This window comes from Dendropsophus ebraccatus, chromosome 8 (genome assembly GCF_027789765.1).
Source record: "Dendropsophus ebraccatus isolate aDenEbr1 chromosome 8, aDenEbr1.pat, whole genome shotgun sequence".
In the NCBI taxonomy this organism is placed as follows: domain Eukaryota; kingdom Metazoa; phylum Chordata; class Amphibia; order Anura; family Hylidae; genus Dendropsophus; species Dendropsophus ebraccatus.
In genome coordinates, this window is record NC_091461.1 from 116,608,105 (window position 1) to 116,627,007 (window position 18,903).

At 42.3% G+C, this 18,903-nt stretch overlaps 1 protein-coding gene across 1 annotated transcript in view; it reads right to left on the minus strand.

Moving 5' to 3' along the window:
* Positions 1 to 6,912: 6,912 nt before the first annotated feature.
* Positions 6,913 to 18,903, minus strand: part of PTGFR (prostaglandin F receptor) — a 30,071-nt gene continuing 18,080 nt past the window's right edge. Inside the window, exon 3 of the mRNA XM_069979453.1 lies at positions 6,913 to 7,689. Within this exon, the coding sequence (XP_069835554.1) occupies positions 7,363 to 7,689 (327 nt within the window). The 3' untranslated portion in view covers positions 6,913 to 7,362. The remainder of the gene's footprint in view (positions 7,690 to 18,903) is intronic.

Below are 18,903 nucleotides of genomic sequence, written 5' to 3' on the forward strand. Positions count from 1 at the left end.
TGGCTCTCCAAACTGCCAGAAGCAAAAGCTACTGCACAGCAGGGGAAGAAAACATCATGACAGGTACCCTTTAAAAAGATTTTATCAGCAGAAAACACCTTTAGGCTATGTTCACATAACATAAGAGACCGGCCATTCCGTGACCCTTTTGGTCACCCTTTTGGACCGGTCTCTGAAAAGATCATCCTGGCTGGTACTGAAGTACCGGACGGATGATCTTTGGCGCCTCAGAGTTTTGATGCGGGCGCATCCGTGCGCCCGCATCAGAAATTTCCACAGCACACTATGGAGCGAGTAGCACTGACATGGTTTTCTGCGGCAGCTATTCACTGAATAGCGGCCGCAGAAAACTGACATGTCAGTTGTTTGCGCTGCCGCTAGGGATCTCGGCCGGAGCATATACAGTACAAACTCCACCCGGGATCCCATGGATAGGTAACGTATATTTTCATATTAATCACGGCTGTTGTACAACGGCCGTGGTTTTATGAAAATAATATACGTTGTGTGAACATAGCCTTAAGGCGTTAGTGTAATTTAAATGGCATTTTTCAGAAATCAATAAGTATAGTACAAGCGATTTTATTTAACTGTGTAATAGGTTTTATTAAGCAAAAGAGTTTTCTTCTGTACTCAAAAAGCTGTTTTCCTTCCCCCACCCCCCACCCCCTACTTTAGAAGAAGCAGGATTTCTGTGGCCATTATGCTCTATGGAGAGGGGAGGGGTCAAGGAAGGTGAGTGAGCACAGAGATGAGATAAGGCAGCCCTGCACAGTACATCATCCTGCAATCTTCTCTTACCAAGCTCCCAGATAAGCACTGACCTTTCTGAACTGTGAATCCAGTCTTTTATGTGTCTAGACAGTCTCCAAACTGTACAGCTGCTTGTCTGCTCTTCCTGCTCCCTCATCCCCCTTGGCCCCTCCCTCCTCCATAGGTTATAATGGACTTAGCAGAACCGGTCTTCACTTTGCTCCTCTGAAATGAAGACAACTTTGCTCGGTAATGGGGGGGGGGGGGGAGGGGCTGGAAAATAGCATTTTTTAGTACAGAAAGAAGCTTTTTTGCCTGATAAAACAGCGTTTCTTAAAATCGCTTATACTATTGATTTCTTCAGAAATATTTTTAAAAGACAGTTACTTCAAAATTTTTTTTTGTGTTTCAGAAGGAAATGATCATTGTGCGAATGATGAGTGAGTATTGCTGTGCTGAAAGTCTATGGACAAGGTAGGAGACAAGTCCTAAAGACGAATCTTTGAAATCTGATCAATAAAGTCAATGGAAACTGGGGACCATCGACAAACTTGTCATCCTGCTGACTACAGACATTTCCATTATGGCTCTCCCCCTGTTCACGCATCGTCTGCTATAGACCCAGACATTATACCTGACATGGACTTGATAGGATAGTGACACGACTTACGTCTGCTGCTGCAAAAAAAAAAAAACACAACTCATCTCTAATTTGCAAAGAAAAGACATTTAATACTTGGACAGAGAAAAATTTCACACATAATCATCTGTCCCCAAGACACAAGACCACGCAGAAACAACGTTAAACATCAAGGTACAATATTTTTGGCATTTTAACAATATCCTGCACCGGCAGGATAAGACGAGGGTCTCAGCCTCTTAGAGATGAGCAGATTACCAGAGTTCGGGTCAAGAAGTTTTTCACACAATTAGATAAATAAATTTAAACCTGAATGGGAAAGAACTAATTTTGACAAATTATTAATCTCTAATTCTAATCTTTTAATATAAATTAGTGCAAAATGACAATTGCATTAACCTACTGAATACCCAAGAGCTGCAGTTCCAAAGAGAAAGTTCTATCAATGACCATATGCAATGAGGGTAAAATAAGAGTTTAGAAAGAAAAAATTGCAAATTGTGTTAAAAGACTTCTCCTTTAACTGTTACAACCAACAGCTCCAAAGAAACAAAGCAATTTTACAAACTGTACTGTTCACTTAGCTTTTACGCAGATCTATGTGTCTCCGTGGTTACAGACTACAAACAATCAATGTGTGTAGTCTGATCCTGCAGTCATGTTACTCTTTCTGCCCTGCTGATTTACAGACAGTAAAAGAAGGGGGAAAGTAACAGGACTGAATGATCTAATGGGTTTGGATTTCTTCAAAAAGAGAAAAAAAAAGTAGAAGAATGTATAAGACTTTATTCTGGCTCAATATTGGGTTTCCTATTAGTATTTAAATAATATTAATAGTATGAAAGTGTTGATGTTTCCTCTGAAAGAGAGCATCTATGCTCCACTAGGAATTCTGGGAAGAAGCATTTGCAAAATAGTTCTCTGGAGCCAACTCTTGGAGGTAGTTTTCCCTTTAAGTCAGTGTTTGTCTTTGATAAGAAGCCTTAGGACATGACCGGGAATGTAAACCAACTTCCCCAGAAGGAAAAGTGACCTGTGGGGTTATTGGTACAGAGCAGGATTCAGCCTAGCTAGAGAGGCCTTATGTCATACATTCCCAGTCATGTCCTAAGGCTTCTTAATGGATTTAAATTAACTCTCCACTCCCAGCACTGGCAGGTGTAATGGGCGCAGATTGCAGCAGGAGTGCCAGATAAAAAATTTCATAAAAATATATATATAAAAGCTTAAAACACACAATGCGTTTTGAAGTAGGACCAGCTTCTTCCTCACGTGTGATCCTAACACCCGAGGAAGAAGCCGATCTGGCCTTGAAAACGCTACACCTGCCATTACTGGGTGTGGAGAGTTGTTTCATTTGCAGGAGTGGCGGTGATCATCTAGTCTGCTCTCACCTTTATCTTTGGAGCATTGTACTTCGGATTTAGACACGTATTAAACGGCCAAAAATTTATGAGAAAGCGATCGCCGACCTGTCAGCGCTCGGTTGCTCCTGTGCTTACATGCACAGACATTGGGCAGGAAGGAGTGGAAGGGGAGCCGCGGGAAGGACTCTAAAGATCGCCCGGGTGGCCCACAGAAGAGAGCGACGGTCTGCCAACAGATCATTGCTATCAGGATCTAGATTTTGGTTCATGCTTTAAAACAACGATCAGCCAACATTGTGCATGCCAACTGAAACGATTATCGTCTGGAGTGGCCAATAATCGGCCAAGTACGGCCAATAATGGTCTGGTGTAATAGTGCCCTTACACAACCCAAACAGATGAAAGTGAGTTGGATCTTTCATTTACAAAATAAGGAGTTTGGCCACGACCACATAACGTCCTTTATTTTAGAAATGACCACAAAATGATGACTGTCCAAAAAAGACGGACGTCCAACGGCAAAAAAAAGATACATTGTTTGCTCATGGCCTTTCACTACACCATGGAGTGCTGTCTGTTCTTTTTGCTGTAGCTGTAATAGAATCAGGCAATAGCCACAACGGCATTTTTTTTAGAAGGCCGTCATTTCGTGTCCAAATAACAGACAATATTGCAAAATAACGGATATTTTTTTGGCTTCCCTTGACTGTGATCATCAGATGGTCATCAAATTGCCAAATAAAGACGTTGTGTGGTTGTGGCCAGTGGCTTGAAAGATGGCATCAGAGAATTAATTGCATATCCTTCTTCCCAGAAAAAAAACTTATGTTAATTCAGCCAGGAACAGGTGTGTACATTCTTGTCTTCTTTCCAAACAAAACCCAACCCAGTTTGCAAATAGGAGTCCATAAGTCGGGCCAACAACAGACATGCGAATGTTTGCAGGGAGCTAAGGATGATAAAAGTTTATAGCATTCTTTTAATCTGGAAAACTTAATATCCCAGCAAATAACTCTATTGTGAAATTTAGCAAAAGGGTCTTTTATTCCTGAGTTCACCATCTATAATTTTATATGGCTTTCAAATAATTTAGAATCTTTTACATTCTATCAATGCCAGATTAAAGGAAATTCACTGCATGTTTTTTTTTAACTTTTTAAAAAAAAATTTTTAAAACAATACATTCATGCGTGATGAATCTCCTCACATAATATATTTTTCCCCTTTTTTTGTACATGTCATGAAATGTTAATTACCAAGACAAATATACAATAAAGACTCCACACACAAACACAGAACAGATAGAACGTTGGACTCTCGACATAAATATCTCTCTATATACAGTTATATTGCACTATTTTAAAACATCAAATGCTAAAAAAAGCACACAAAACAAAAACATTTACATTCCTTTTTTTTCCTTCCAAAAAATATAGATTTAGTTAATGTGTTAATATTGTATTCACAAGGCAATACTGACTGTATATGGCACCGTGCTTTTGGAGAATATTGTCAAAAAGTTCAATAAAATAGCTTAAAATGACCAAAAAACTGTTTGTTAGCATGTAAGAAAATAAAATATGGAGACATAACATTGTTTTTGAGGTTATCTATATATGTTTTTTTTAATGTCAACGCCCCGTAAAAAAGTTTAAAAAATAAAAGTGGAGGACGAAAAGTTACCTGGATGATGAAACTTCATTTTTTAAAGCAAAAAATGTTTCTATAATATCTGTACGGTAAAGTTTTTGAAAAGTTTAATTCTTTCATAAAGATTATCAATTATCCAAATATATAGATTCCAATTTTAAATGGAAAATTTTGGTTAAATATTCAAATTAGGTTTTTTTTCCCAGAATATTCTGGTGGGGGGAAATAGACATTTCAGAAATGTATGCCTAACACCTTAGGCTATGTTCCCAAAATGTTTTTGTAGGCAAAGATACGAACATATTTTGAAAACTACAGCCATAAATACGGTGATCATTATTTATGGCCGTATTTTCACCTAAAAAAAGTGCTGTGAACATAGCCTTAAAGGAAAAGTCAAAAATAAAAAATCTGCTGATGGTAGGGAGTGCAGGAACATAATCGAGAATGTATACTTTCCTGTCCCCGTGCGCCCACAGCTCTGCATCACCAATCTAGGACCCCCTCCAAGCTCCTACAACTCCCAATCCTGCCATGTTATGACCCGGGCTCAGGAATGCCCGTTCAGTCAATCAGTGATTGGCAGGTCCTTTCTCCAAGGTCGCGACACACCAGGAAGCCGGAGTCTGGCGGTGGTCAGGAAGCAGGTGATGTGGCACTTTGGTGGCACAGGGCAGGTGAGTACATATTCTGTAATATGTAATTAAAAGAAGGTAACGGATGGCCCACACCCTTGCGTAGGTAAAACATTCACGCTTTATTGGTTAAAGAAGGTAACGGGGGAAGGAGATGGGTACCCTTTCCCTTCCCCCGCTAGCTCCTTTCACCATTAAAGCTGGATTGTTATATCTATGCAAACAGGGGCATAGCTAGGATTCATGGGACCCCAAAGTGAAAAACTGTACAGGGCCCCCCTCGCCCATGCACAACACAAAGTACTGCATATATATATATATACAGGCTCGGTGATGTGGCCAAAAACTAAGATCTCTTGTGACCAGAGGCAAAATCTTGGCTGCAGCTACAAGAGTGACTGGCAGAACAGAGAGACAGTGGCTGCTTGCTCTATCCGTTCACTGTATTTAAACTATAAGGGCCCATTAGAAGCCCTTATGGTCAAATACATAGGTGAAGGAGCAGACTACCTTCTGCTTAACCCCTTATGTACTGCAGTGTGTAGGTGACCTAGTGTTCTCTTTAATGCTGCAACACAAAAAAAGAGTTAAAAAGGAAGGCAATGAGATCTCTGCTTCACTGCTGGGGCACTGATAACCCCTGACCTCAGAGGTTGTCAGAGCAGCGAAGCAGAGATCTTTTTGTCCTCTGCATATTAACCCTTTTTTTATGTTGCAGCATGTAACTGAACAGTGGGTCACCTATACACTGCAGTACACAAGGGGTTAAGCAGAAGGACACAGGAGACCCTTATCTTCCCTGTGCATCGCCGGGCCCCCCTCCTGCATTGGCCCCAATAGCAGCTCCCTACCCTGCCTCTATGGTAGCTACGCCCCTGTACGCAACCGTGAATGGCATCCATTATCTTCATGTGATTGCTTTTTGTCTACATGGACTGAGCACCATTGGCGTTTGTCCGGATTGTGGAGTCTGGTTCTAATGTAAGGATAGTCAAGCAGTGCCATGCACTTTATTCCTTTCTTATTGTTTATTATGTTCCCACACCCCCTACCTTCAGCAGACCTTTCATTTTGTCCAGACTTCTCGTTTAAGCTAGAACTCCTTGGTGACATTTGGTTGCCTATTATTCACAGTACATTTGCCGCATTGCCACAGATTTGTGATAACTGCAGGTATTTCAACCATTTAATTTTTTTTAACCCTTTATAAGGAAGAGTAAAGTGGGTACTGCAGTGTTTTTTACAAAATAAGATGCTGCTGGAGAGGGGGGAAACAGTTTTAAAAAGAGATACTTACCTACCCTTGGCGCCCTGCTCATCCAATTCTTCTCTTTTCAGTGCCCCAATCTTCTCTCTTCTTCCTAATTCCGAGACAAGTGCAGGACCTGCTAGCTCAGCCAATAACTGGTCAGAAGAGGACACAGCTGTAGCCAGTGATTGGCTGAGCTGGCCGGTTCTCCTCCTCTCAGAAGTAGGAAAAAGACAGAATATCGGGGGAGAAGAACCGAAGTTGCAGAGGACCGGTAGAGGATCGGCGGTTAGGTAGTATTTATTTATTTTTTCATTTTGACCCCACCCAAGCATCATCTTATTTTTTAACAAAATACTAGAATACCCCTTTAATTGGTATGAATGAAGTCCTAGCTATGCAATATATAGCTCTATTACAATTAATGCTATTTGATGCAGTTTTTAACACCAATGTTAGGAGTTTTTTAGATATTTCCAGTTTGGGCTTTAAAAACAGCATGAAAATGAGTGAAAACATTCGCAGCTGATCACAGCTAAATGAATAAAATTTGGTCAAGCCTTTTCTTTCTATGGTGTCATAATGTGTAAATGGAAAAAAAATCATTCTGCATTTTGGGGTTTACAATAAAAAATAAAAAAAAAATTTTTGAAAATATCCTCCTATTCCTTTGGTTTTATAAGACATATCCTGATTTTAGAAGACCGTATCCTGATGGGTTGCTGCTTATCAATACTTGTACAGTATATGAGTTACCATCTTTCTTGTGGAAATTCACCCTACACTTTTCAACCAGACTGATGAACCAAAAAGTTCTCCTTGCTATACATTGCTGATAAGGCGTATACTGTTTATATGACTTACAATCTTCCTATTCAAAAAGAGGTCTATGTTGCAGGCCATGCTATGGAATATATCAGTTTTGATGATTTCCTCTGAAGGTCCATGAGATAGATCCAACTTTTTGAAAAAATGCACTGATCAGCTCAGGATCAGATCCGCATAGTGCGGTCACATATATTTTGCGGTACATATGAAAACACAGCTGAAGAAAAAACCTTGTTTCATTTAGATGAGTTCACATTTTTGTTCCGTATCTGTTTTGTGGGAGATACTGAAGGTGTTTGTTCGTGAGCAGGCGGGAGATTCCGAAATAGTAGCGACCTTCAAGGAGTTTTTGATGGAGCTAAATTCCCACGTGTGTAAACCAATGATTTCTACGCCACAGCAACGCCGGGCGATTCTGAACAGTTTCCTGAGGACTGTTTTCCTTAGAAGAATATAAACCCACGGGTCCAATATTTGATTCCAAGTGGCCATTCGGAGAGAAAAAAGTATCATCTCGTGAGGATCCTGGGTTCCGTAAGTGTTTAATCCAATGTTTGCCATCGTCACCTGAAAAAATAATAGTAGATAAATTAATTTAAAATTTAAATGATTTAATTAAAAACAAAAAAATTGTTGAAGACAAAAACAAGACAATCTACAAGCTGACACAGCCTGGGAGAAGTCAACGGGGGCCAATGGGCTCTCTTGGTGTCCACTAGAGATGAGCAAATTGCCCGTCTAAACAAAGCATTTGGCCTTTCAACAGTTCCGCCTACTGCTGCTCCTCTCTAGGTGCAGGGAAAAGCCGGATCCAGTCCTGGGAAACGTCTTCCAGTTTCCCAGAACTGGATCCGGCTTATCCCAACCCCCGGAGTGGAGTGTCAGGGAGTGGAACAGAGTTGAAAGCCAACAGGCTGATACCCGCTTGCCAATCAATTAGAGTTGAACAGAGTTGCCGAAGTAGCCCTAGCATTGCCAGGAAGACATGGACACAGCCTATGGACTCCCTAGGGCTGCATCCTACTTCTCCAGTCAAATGCTGAGCGTTTGGAGATTGTTACAGAACCTGAACAGTTTGGCAACTCCGCTCAATACTAATAGTTACGGTTGTGTCCATCTTTGGCACAGGCTCAATAAGAGCTTCTGGACACCTCAGCTCCCCAGCCCCCAGATATTACCTCTTGTCCCCAATATATTGTCCACCTCTGGTCACTAGTTTGAAAGCAATGAAACTTATTACAAGCAGGAAATCATTAACGTAGGCGCAGCTATTGGGTGTGCAGACCCACATCCTGGTCGGAGCCTTCTCAGCTACTCAATGAGATACCTTATAGCCAAAAGTTTCACCATATATCCTTTCTAATACCAGAACTTTGCCAATATATATGTGACCCATTAGGCTATAAATCCAGGTTCCTCAACATAATGTTGGCAAATCCACATAAATTATAAGCTGATCAATAGGACAATTCAGTTAATAGGACATAAACCATTACAGACACCACCATCGGGACAATGCCAAGCATTAGAGGACAGACGCCTGCCAAGTGAGGCCATTGAGTGGTAATAACACACTGTACTCCTTCTCTTCCCAGGTGCCCAATTCACGGAACTATGAATCATGTGATAAAGATGTTAATAGCCATTTAATGTAATGGACGTGACAGTCAATCAGCTGAATAACAGATTAATATAGGTGAGCATGAGATGTACGCGAGCATGATAGATGGGATAGTATTATATGGGGAGAAGAGTAAGTGTAGGCCTTAAGTAATAGAAAGTGGACAAGCAGGAGCCAATCAGAGCTTAGTACACCGATCTGCCCAGAAGATCCCACCAATGAATATTCATCCCCCACTCTGGAGTGATGAGCGCTATAGTGACATCACTGCTGAACGTCAGATGAATATTCATTAGAGGGGTAGCCCCGCCCCCAGTGCACCAAACAACTTCATTTACATATATAATAAACTACAAAGTTCCCGAAAACGGTACCTAATGTCAAGGTACGAAAATAGTGATATGCTTCTAAGTTTCCTTTTAATTTTCTGGGACTTTTATATAGGCAGACAGCTCTGAACATTGTGTAGTGGCTGTAACTACATCTCAGCTCTTATTCACTTCTATAGAATCTGTGACCGAACCGCACCACATCCTGCTGTACTGAGCTGTCTGTTTTATTGTCTATGCCCGTGCTGCAGCTGTGGGACCAGGCATTTTTTTAACCAGTACAAGAATAAAAAGAAGAATGGACCTGAATACAGTAAGTATAGCTGTTATATAGCTGCCTTCAGGAGACTGGACCTGGATACAGTAAGTATAGCTGTTATACAGCTGCCTTCAGGAGACTGGACCTGGATACAGTAAGTATAGCTGTTATATAGCTGCCTTCAGGAGACTGGACCTGGATACAGTAAGTATAGCTGTTATACAGCTGCATTCAGGAGACTGGACCTGGATACAATAGGTTTAGCTGTTATATAGTTGGCTTCAGGAGACTGGACCTGGATACAGTAAGTATAGCTGTTATATAGCTGCCTTCAGGAGACTGGACCTAGATAAAGTAAGTATAGCTGTTATATAGCTGCCTTCAGGAGACTGGACCTGGATACAGTAAGTATAGCTGTTATATAGCTGCCTTCAGGAGACTGGACCTAGATAAAGTAAGTATAGCTGTTATATAGCTGCCTTCAGGAGACTGGACCTAGATAAAGTAAGTATAGCTGTTATATAGCTGCCTTCAGGAGACTGGACCTGGATACAGTAAGTATAGCTGTTATATAGCTGCCTTCAGGAGACTGGACCTAGATAAAGTAAGTATAGCTGTTATATAGCTGCCTTCAGGAGACTGGACCTAGATACAGTAAGTATAGCTGTTATATAGCTGCCTTCAGGAGACTGGACCTAGATACAGTAAGTATAGCTGTTATATAGCTGCCTTCAGGAGACTGGACCTGGATACACTAAGTATAGCTGTTATATAGCTGCCTTCAGGAGACTGGACCTGGATACAGTAAGTACAGCTGTTATATAGCTGGCTTCAGGAGACTGGACCTGGATACAGTAAGTATAGGTGTTATATAGCTTCCTTTAGAAGAGTAGATCTGGATACAGTAAGTTTAGTGGTTGTATAGCAGCCATAAGGAGACTGAACCTGGATACAGTAAGTATAACTGTTATATAGCTGCCTTCAGTAGACTGGACGTTGATACACTAAGGATAGCTGTCATATAGCTGCCTTCAGTAGACTGGATGTGGATACAGTAAGTATAGCTGTTATATAACCGCCTTCAGGAGACTGGACCTGGATACAGTAAGTACAGCTGTTTATAGCAGCCTTCAGGAGACTGGACCTGGATACATGTAAGTATAGCTGTTATATAGCAGCCTTTACGAGACTGGACCTGGATACAGTTATTATAGCTGTTATTTAGTTGGCTTCAGGAGACTGGACCTGGATACAGTAAGTATAGCTGTTATATAGCTGGCTTCAGGAGACTGGACCTGGATACAGTAAGTACAGCTGTTATATAGCTGCCTTCAGGAGACTGGACCTGGATACAGTAAGTATAGGTGTTATATACGGTTCAGGGAAGAAACAAAGTGCTGCACCTTGGTGGCCACTGACTGGCACGGTGTGGACTTAGTGTAGGGACCCATGTGTATCAGATACCGGCACGAGGTACATGGGGCAGTATGGCTTGATCAATTCATACACAATATTCTGATGTGTTTTTTATTTAGCCTAGCGGCACTAGTATCAGCCATAGGTGTGAGGTGCAGCACTGTGTTTCTTCCCTGAACCGCATTTTGTTTCTCTCTTTTCTCCGTGTTTTGCACTCCTCCTGGTGAGACCCACATGACCGCAATTAGCAGGAGACACCTGAGTGCACATGGTTTTAATCCCTCCTGTTTTTTCCCATTCTGTCTGCAGCAGCTATGGTGAGCGCAATACCTTATCCAGACTTGTGCTGCTTGGGGGCGACCTTCTCCGCCAGCGGTGCTGGCCGGGTTCTGGTGTGGTGTTTTTGGGTCTGGTCCTGTGGCATGGGGGTCGCAGGGCCGTCCCATGGCCCTCGTTCCCTGGCTGTGCACGCCTGCGGGGTTGGTGGCCACTGACTGGCACGGTGTGGACTTAGTGTAGGGACCCATGTGTATCAGACACCGGCACGAGGTACATGGGGCAGTATGGCTTGATCAATTCATACACAAAATTCTGATGTGTTTTTTATTTAGCCTAGCGGCACTAGTATCAGCCATAGGTGTGAGGTGCAGCACTATGTTTCTTCCCTGAACCGCATAGGTGTTATATAGCTTCCTTTAGAAGAGTAGATCTGGATACAGTAAGTTTAGTGGTTGTGTAGCAGCCATAAGGAGACTTAACCTGGATACAGTAAGTATAACTGTTATATAGCAGCCTTCAGTAGGCTTAAAGTGGATACACTAAGGATAGCTGTCATATAGCTGCCTTCAGTAGACTGGATGTGGATACAGTAAGTATAGCTGTTATATAGCTGCCTTCAGGAGGCTGGACCTGGATACAGTAAGTATAGCTGTTATATAGCAGTCTTTAGGAGACTGGACCTGGATACATGTAAGTATAGCTGTTATATAGCAGCCTTCACGAGACTGGACCTGGATACAGTTATTATAGCTGTTATATAGCTGCCTTCAAAAGAATGGACCTGGGTAAAAGTAAGTATAGCTGCTATATAGCATGTCTTCAGGAGACTAGACCAGGAGTGGCTAAGCAGGCTGTCACTATAACCACTCAGCCAATTACTGACCACGATGCTGTCCCGTCTGAAGTTTCCGAAGACCTGGAGGATAACACCGGGGAAGCGGGGACAGGTGAGAAAATCCTATTTTCATTTTTGTTTTTCTTTGCCATCTTGCTGAATTTGTTTGTTTTGGTAGTTAACTGAATTTTTTGCACAGGTCAGAATGAATCTGGGTTTGTAAATATAAATTACAAACTTGCTTTATATTACATCTGTTGCTGATTTAGATTTTGAAAGTTAGAATGACAGCGACACTTGAAGTTTTCCTAATTGTAAAAAGAGTAACAATTGACATTATTTCCCCTTATACTGCAGTTCTGTGGCAGAGATGAATGACGGTGCTCCCGGGTCATTAGATGCTATTTATATATATATATATATATATATATATATATATATTTTTTTTTTTTTTTTTCAGTACAATCCGTTTTCTTTTTGGAGCACCTTTTGACATGTTCCTGGCTCTGAACCATGGTGTCTGCTAAACTGGCAGAAGAACAATCTAATGTACGCCGGGTGAAAACTGAATGTGCATTAATTTATATGACAGCAGCGACTATGAACAAGCTGAGCGGATATGAACGTTTGATATGAGAGAGAAGTGATTAAATTTTAGAGATCTTAGAGATCTCAGTAATTGGCCCCTTACTGCTTCCATGATGCTGGACTTTATAGAGAGCGGCACATACTTCTTCCCACAAGTGAATCATTTACATCAACCAAATGGCAGAGACAACACAGCACTGACAGCGAGTGAGTGGCGGCCATCGGAAATGCAGAGGCGTCTGGTGTCTGTGGATATTCTGTATTATACAAAAAATCCAAGTTTTTTTTCTTGCCAGAGGAAGAGAGAATTCTCTTTATTAAAATATTTGTTATCTATCTATCTCCTATCTATCTATCTATCTATCTATCTATCTATCTATCTATCTATCTATCTCTTATCTATCTATCTATCTATCTATCTCCTATCTATCTATCTCCTATCTATCTATCTATCTATCTATCTATCTATCTCCTATCTATCTATCTATTATCTATCTATTCTATTTTATTATCTATCTATCTATCTATCTATCTATTATCTATCTATTCTATTTTATTATCTATCTATCTATCTATCTATCTATCTCCTATCTATCTATCTATATATCTATCTATCTATCTATCTATCTATCTATCTATCTATCATCTATCTCCTATCTATCTATCTATCTATCTATCTCCTATCTATCTATCTATCTATCTATCTATCTATCTATCTATCTATCTCCTATCTATCTATCTATCTATCTATCTATCTATCTAACTATCTATCTATCTATCTATCTATCTATCTATCTATCTATTATCTATCTATCTATTCTATTTTATTATCTATCTATCTATCTATCTATCTTCTATCTATCTCTCTCTCTCTCTCTCTCTCTCTCTATCTCTATCTATCTATCTATCTCCTATCTATCTCTATCTATCTCCTATCTATCTCTATCTATCTCCTATCTATCTATCTATCTATCTATCTATCTATCTATCTCCTATCTATCTATCTATCTATCTATCTATCTATCTATCTCCTATCTATCTATCTATCTCCTATCTATCTATCTATCTATCTACCTATCTATCTATCTATCTATCTATCTATCTATCTATCTATCTCTTATCTATCTTTCTCCTATCTATCATCTATCTATCTAGATTGCTTTAGTATTTGTTAGCAGCATGATCCCATAACACAGAGGGTGCCAGCAGATCGCTGTGACCACAATCTCTATGTAGATACAAAGGAACGTCCATGGCACTCCAATAAGTTGAATGAGTAAACAATTTATTTCATGCAACAAAAATGGCAGCACAGCTTCGCTAGTTTGCTGTGCTGCAATTTTGTTGCATGAAGTAAATCATTTACTCATTCAACTTATTTGAGTGCCACAGAACTTTCTTTCTTTCTTTCTTCTCTCTCTCATCCGCTATTGTTCTCTGTTATCAACTATCACAGGATTGTATGCAGAGGATACATATACAATATGCATTAATACTATAATCAGCATTATGTTATAGAGCAGGAATGGCTGAGCACATTGATATATATCTTTGTTGGAAAATACACAGTATAATCTGTCAGTGAGCGGTCGTATCATTGACTGACATGTCATTCCAGTCAATAAGTGACACTTTATCCTGAATCTTTTAACACAGATATATATCAACCTGACCAGCTCTTTCTGCTCTATAACAGCGATACACTAGATGCACTAGAATCTTTCAAAGCAACTGGTGCTAAAAAGTGCCAGAGATTTCTTAATTACTTCTATTAAAAAAAGTATCTTCCAGTACTTATCAGCTGCTGTATGTCCTTCAAGAAGTGGTGTATTCTCTCCAGTCAGACACAGTGATCTCTGCTGCCACCTCTGTCCATGTCAGGAACTGTCCAGAGCAGGAGAGGTTTTCTATGGGGATTTGCTACTGCTCTGGACAGTTCCTGACATGGACAGAGGTGGCAGCAGAGAGCACTGTATCAGACTGAAAAAAATACAACACTTCCTGCAGGACATACAGCAGCTGAGAAGTACTGGAAGACTTGAGATTTATTAATAGAAGTAAATTTCAAATCTGTATAACTTTCTGGCGCCAGTTGATTTGAAAGAAAAGTTCTTTCTAGGTGAACTACCCCTTTAAGGAAATGAATAAAAATGTAAATCCAGACATGATATTACACACCAGAGCACATCTGGATTCACACTGAAATCCTTTTGCGGGAAGGGGTTAAATAATGCCTTTGACCCTGAGTTATTCTGCGACTAGCTTTGGAAATACACGAAGGATGAGATGATGAAGGAGCTGAAGGCAATGAAAAAAAGATAAAAAAGAAAGTGATTGTGTATCGATTAGACGGGTGATGCATATATGTATACATTATCCAGGGTAAAAGCGGAAACATGCCAGTATCTGAACATCATAAGGCCGAATCCTGGGCGGACTGACGCGTTTCATAGATTCTCCCCTCCCCCATCCCTTCATTAAAGAGCAAGATAAAAAAAAAACACTTCCTGGCCCAACCAATATCTATTGATCCTTTCACATAATCACAATTTACGTCTTCCATCAACTATAGTGCTTGACGTAGAGTCCAGTTTATTAGAGCGAGGGGAGATAAGAGCAGCAGGACCAAGGGCTGAATGCATAATGTGCATTTACCTATAGATATGTGTTTCCTTATTTTTACTCCTATTTTGGGGATTTCTTTCTCTTTTTTTGCTTATTATTATTATTATTATTATTATTATTATTATTATTATTATTGTACAGGCTGTTTATTTTGTTTTCTAGCAATCAAAATATTTAAATTATAATAAAAATAAAAAAATAAAAAATTCCTTCTGGAGGCCATTATGAGCACTCCATGTCCGGTAAATAATGCTCATCTCACTGCCTATAGTATTTGAGGGGGAGACCTTGACTGTACTGTGCATCTGACTTGTATGTATCCTTAGGGTGCGTTCACACCTACCGGATCTGCATCGGATTTTCATGCTGCGAGTTTGCAGCAAAATCAGCTGCGGATTCTGTACTGTGAAGATCAATGGGTCCCATACACGCAGCGGATCCGCTGCCTGCATGGGACCCGGCCCCCTTAAACGCCAGCACCGCCGCCGGCTGCCCGCAGCTTACAGCCCCGGCCCCCTTAAACCCCCGCACCGCCTGCACGCCCGATCGCCGCCCCGCCCCCCCCCCCGCACACTCGATCATCCCCCAGCCCCTCCCGCATGCCCGATCGCAGCCCCGCACCCGAGCATACATCACCTGCTCGGGCCGTGGCTGTGTGATGCTTCCGACTCCCCTGCATGGCAGCACTGACGCTGATGGGCAGCGAGGGAAGCCGGGAGCATCACACAGGCACGGCCCGAGCATGTGATGTATGCTCGGGGCCGGGGGTGCGGGGCTGCGATCGGGCATGCGGGGGGGGGGGGCTGGGGCAGCGATCAGGCGTGCAGTCGGTGCGAGGTTCAAGGGGGCCGGGGCTGTAAGCTGCGGGCAGCCGGCGGTGGCGCAGGGATTAAAGGGGCCGGGTCCCATGCAGGCAGCGGATCCACTGCGTGTATGGGACCCATCGAGCTTCACAGTACAGGATCCGCAGCTGATTTCGCTGCAAACTTGCAGCATGAAAATCCGCTACGGATCCAGTAGGTGTGAACGCACCCTTGAAGAGGATGTACCATCAGGTTTTTTGAACCGCGGCCCGGTTCCAGTGTACGGCGCCGTTCTATACACGGGTCCCTGGCCAAAGCTGAAGCACAGGAGGCGGGCTGGCCTGCCCCCAGTGGTAGGAATTCCTGCCCCTGTATGACGTGGCTCCATTGATTCTAATGGAGCCGCGTCATAGAGGAGAGGGAATTCCCTCCTTATGGGGCAGGCCGTCCCGCCTCTTGTGCTTCAGCTTTGGCCCGGGACCCGTGTATAGAACGGCGCCGTACACTGGAACCGGGCCGTGGTTAAAAAAGCGGACCGTGGCACTGGCTTCCCCGTGACGGCGCCGTTCTATCCCTGGGTCAGATTAAAGAGGATGTACCTGATCGGGCTGATATTGTTTCCTGAAGCGCTGTATACAGCTGCAGCAGCCACAGCACATGCAGCACCGGCCACGAATGCAGCAGGAGCTGTATAACCGGACAAAAAAGCCCTTTATCCCCCGGGCGCATGACAGACAGCGGGGGGAGGTAGTCATCTGGGCGGCTCCCCGTCCGTGTCTAGTCTGCCTGTCAGCACGCTCCGAGGGATGATTGACAGGCAGAGAGGCCAGTAATGGACATATAGGAAGTGTGGGTCTATAGTATGTAATGTCCATATGATTACAATATTATACCAATACACCTCGATATTTTCTCACTGATTTTAAATTTAACGTATACATTTTATGGAAAAAAAACGGATGCAAAAACAAATGCAATTGTATGCAATCTGTTTTTGCATCCGTTTTTCCATTGACTTCCATTATATTAAAAAAAAAAAAAAAAAGATGAATGTTTTATTCAGTGAATGGCGGCCGCAGAAAACCTGTCTGTGCACACTATGGAGCGTGCGGCTCTGGCCACATGCTCCATTGTGAGCAGCAGGGAATTCGGATGCAGGTGCACACTGATGCACCCGCATCCAAATTCAATGACAATGAAGATCATACTACAGTACCAGCCGGCATGATCTTCTCTGACAACGGCCGTTCCACGACCATGTCACGGAACAGCCGTTGTCTCACGTCATGTGAACATGGCCTTATACTGTTATTCTACCCTAGAGAGGTGTAAAAAGCACCTCAGAGTCTTTCACCGTAACAGGTCCATTATAAACTTTTAAAGGTGTTATTTGGGGATCAAAAAAAAAAGTATACTTACATACCCTGGTCCCCCTACATCTGCCAGACCAACACTCCTGCTCCCCGGTCCTCTTGGCCACATCCTGGTTCCTAATAATGCAAATCCAGGCAGAACCACTGTGGCCAATAATTGGCCGTCCTGCTGCTGAAGGGATGGCATTTTTCTAATTAGACAAATCGATGTTTAACGATTATTGATTATTGATTAACGATAAACTATTGCACATGAGAGCTTTTCAGAACTACCTGAAATTGTTCACCATAACCCATAGAACGATGGTTGTTAGTTACGATTGTTACTACCATCATCACTACCATCGTTTACTCCCTCTGATCCCAGCAAAAGAATAACAATGTGCAATTACAGCGAACGATAAACGATGATTTTATGGTCCGTTTAAAAGATGGGAAACTAAATTATTGTTTAAATTTGAAAAATATAATGATTTTCCGCACAATAATCATCTGTGTAATAGGGCCCTTAGGGACCGGGATGTAGCCAAGAAAACCAGGGACAAGGTGCAGCAGCTGCAGGGGACTGGGGAAGATGAGTATACCTCCAAGGAAAAAAAAATTCTGATCCCCAGAAAACACCTTTAAGGTACTATTACACGGAACGATAATCAGCCGAATCGGCCCGATTTGGGCGATTATCGCTCAGTGTAATAAAGGCAACGATCAGCTGGTGATCGTTGTCATGGGCTGATCATTGATATAGGTTAGAATCTATAATTGTCGGGCGCCGACCGCACTCTGCTGCGTATATAGCGGCGCCCAACAATTATAGGTTCTAAGGGTGCATTTACACAGAAAGATTTATCTGACAGATTTTGGAAGCCAAAGCCAGGAATGGATTTAAAAAGAGGATGGATCTCAGTCTTTCCTTTACCACCTGTTCCCTGTTTATAGTCTGTTCCTGGTTTTGGCTTCAAAGATCTGTCAGATAAATCTGTCTGTGTAAACGCAGCATAACCTATATCAATGATCAGCCCATGACAACGATCACCAGCTGATCGTTGCCTTTATCGACTGACTATATACATTACCTATGCACGCTCCAGGGCTGCTGCGGTCCGTTTCTCCCCAGGTCCCGCGCGCTCTAGCTTCAGAGCGTCCTGTCTGAGCTGACAGGCTGCTCAGCCAATCACAGGCCGGGACCACCGCGGTCTGTGATTAGCTGAGTGGCCTGTCAGCTGACAGGCCGCTCCGAAGCTAGAGCGCGCAGGACCGGGGAGAAGCAGACCGCAGCAGCAGCCCTGGAGCGTGGATAGGTAAAGTATACCGTTTAAGCAAGGGCTGCAAGGGCATCGGTAACGATGTCCCTGCAGCCCTTGTTAAACGATTATCGGGCTGTGTAATAGGCCCAGTAAAAGAGCACCGATCTAGCAGATAGTCGCTCGTTTACAGTTGTTATCGGCCCCTATCGGCCCGTCTAATAGTACCCTTAGAGTAGCTTCACACGTACCGCATCGCGGCTTATTTTCTGCTGCGGATCTGCAGCAGATTTGACTAAATGAATGAACACAGCATCAAATCTGCACCATCAAGTCTGCTGCAGATCCGCAGCAGATTTTACAGTGCAGATTCAATACTGTGTTCATTCATTTAGTCAAATCTGCTGCGGAT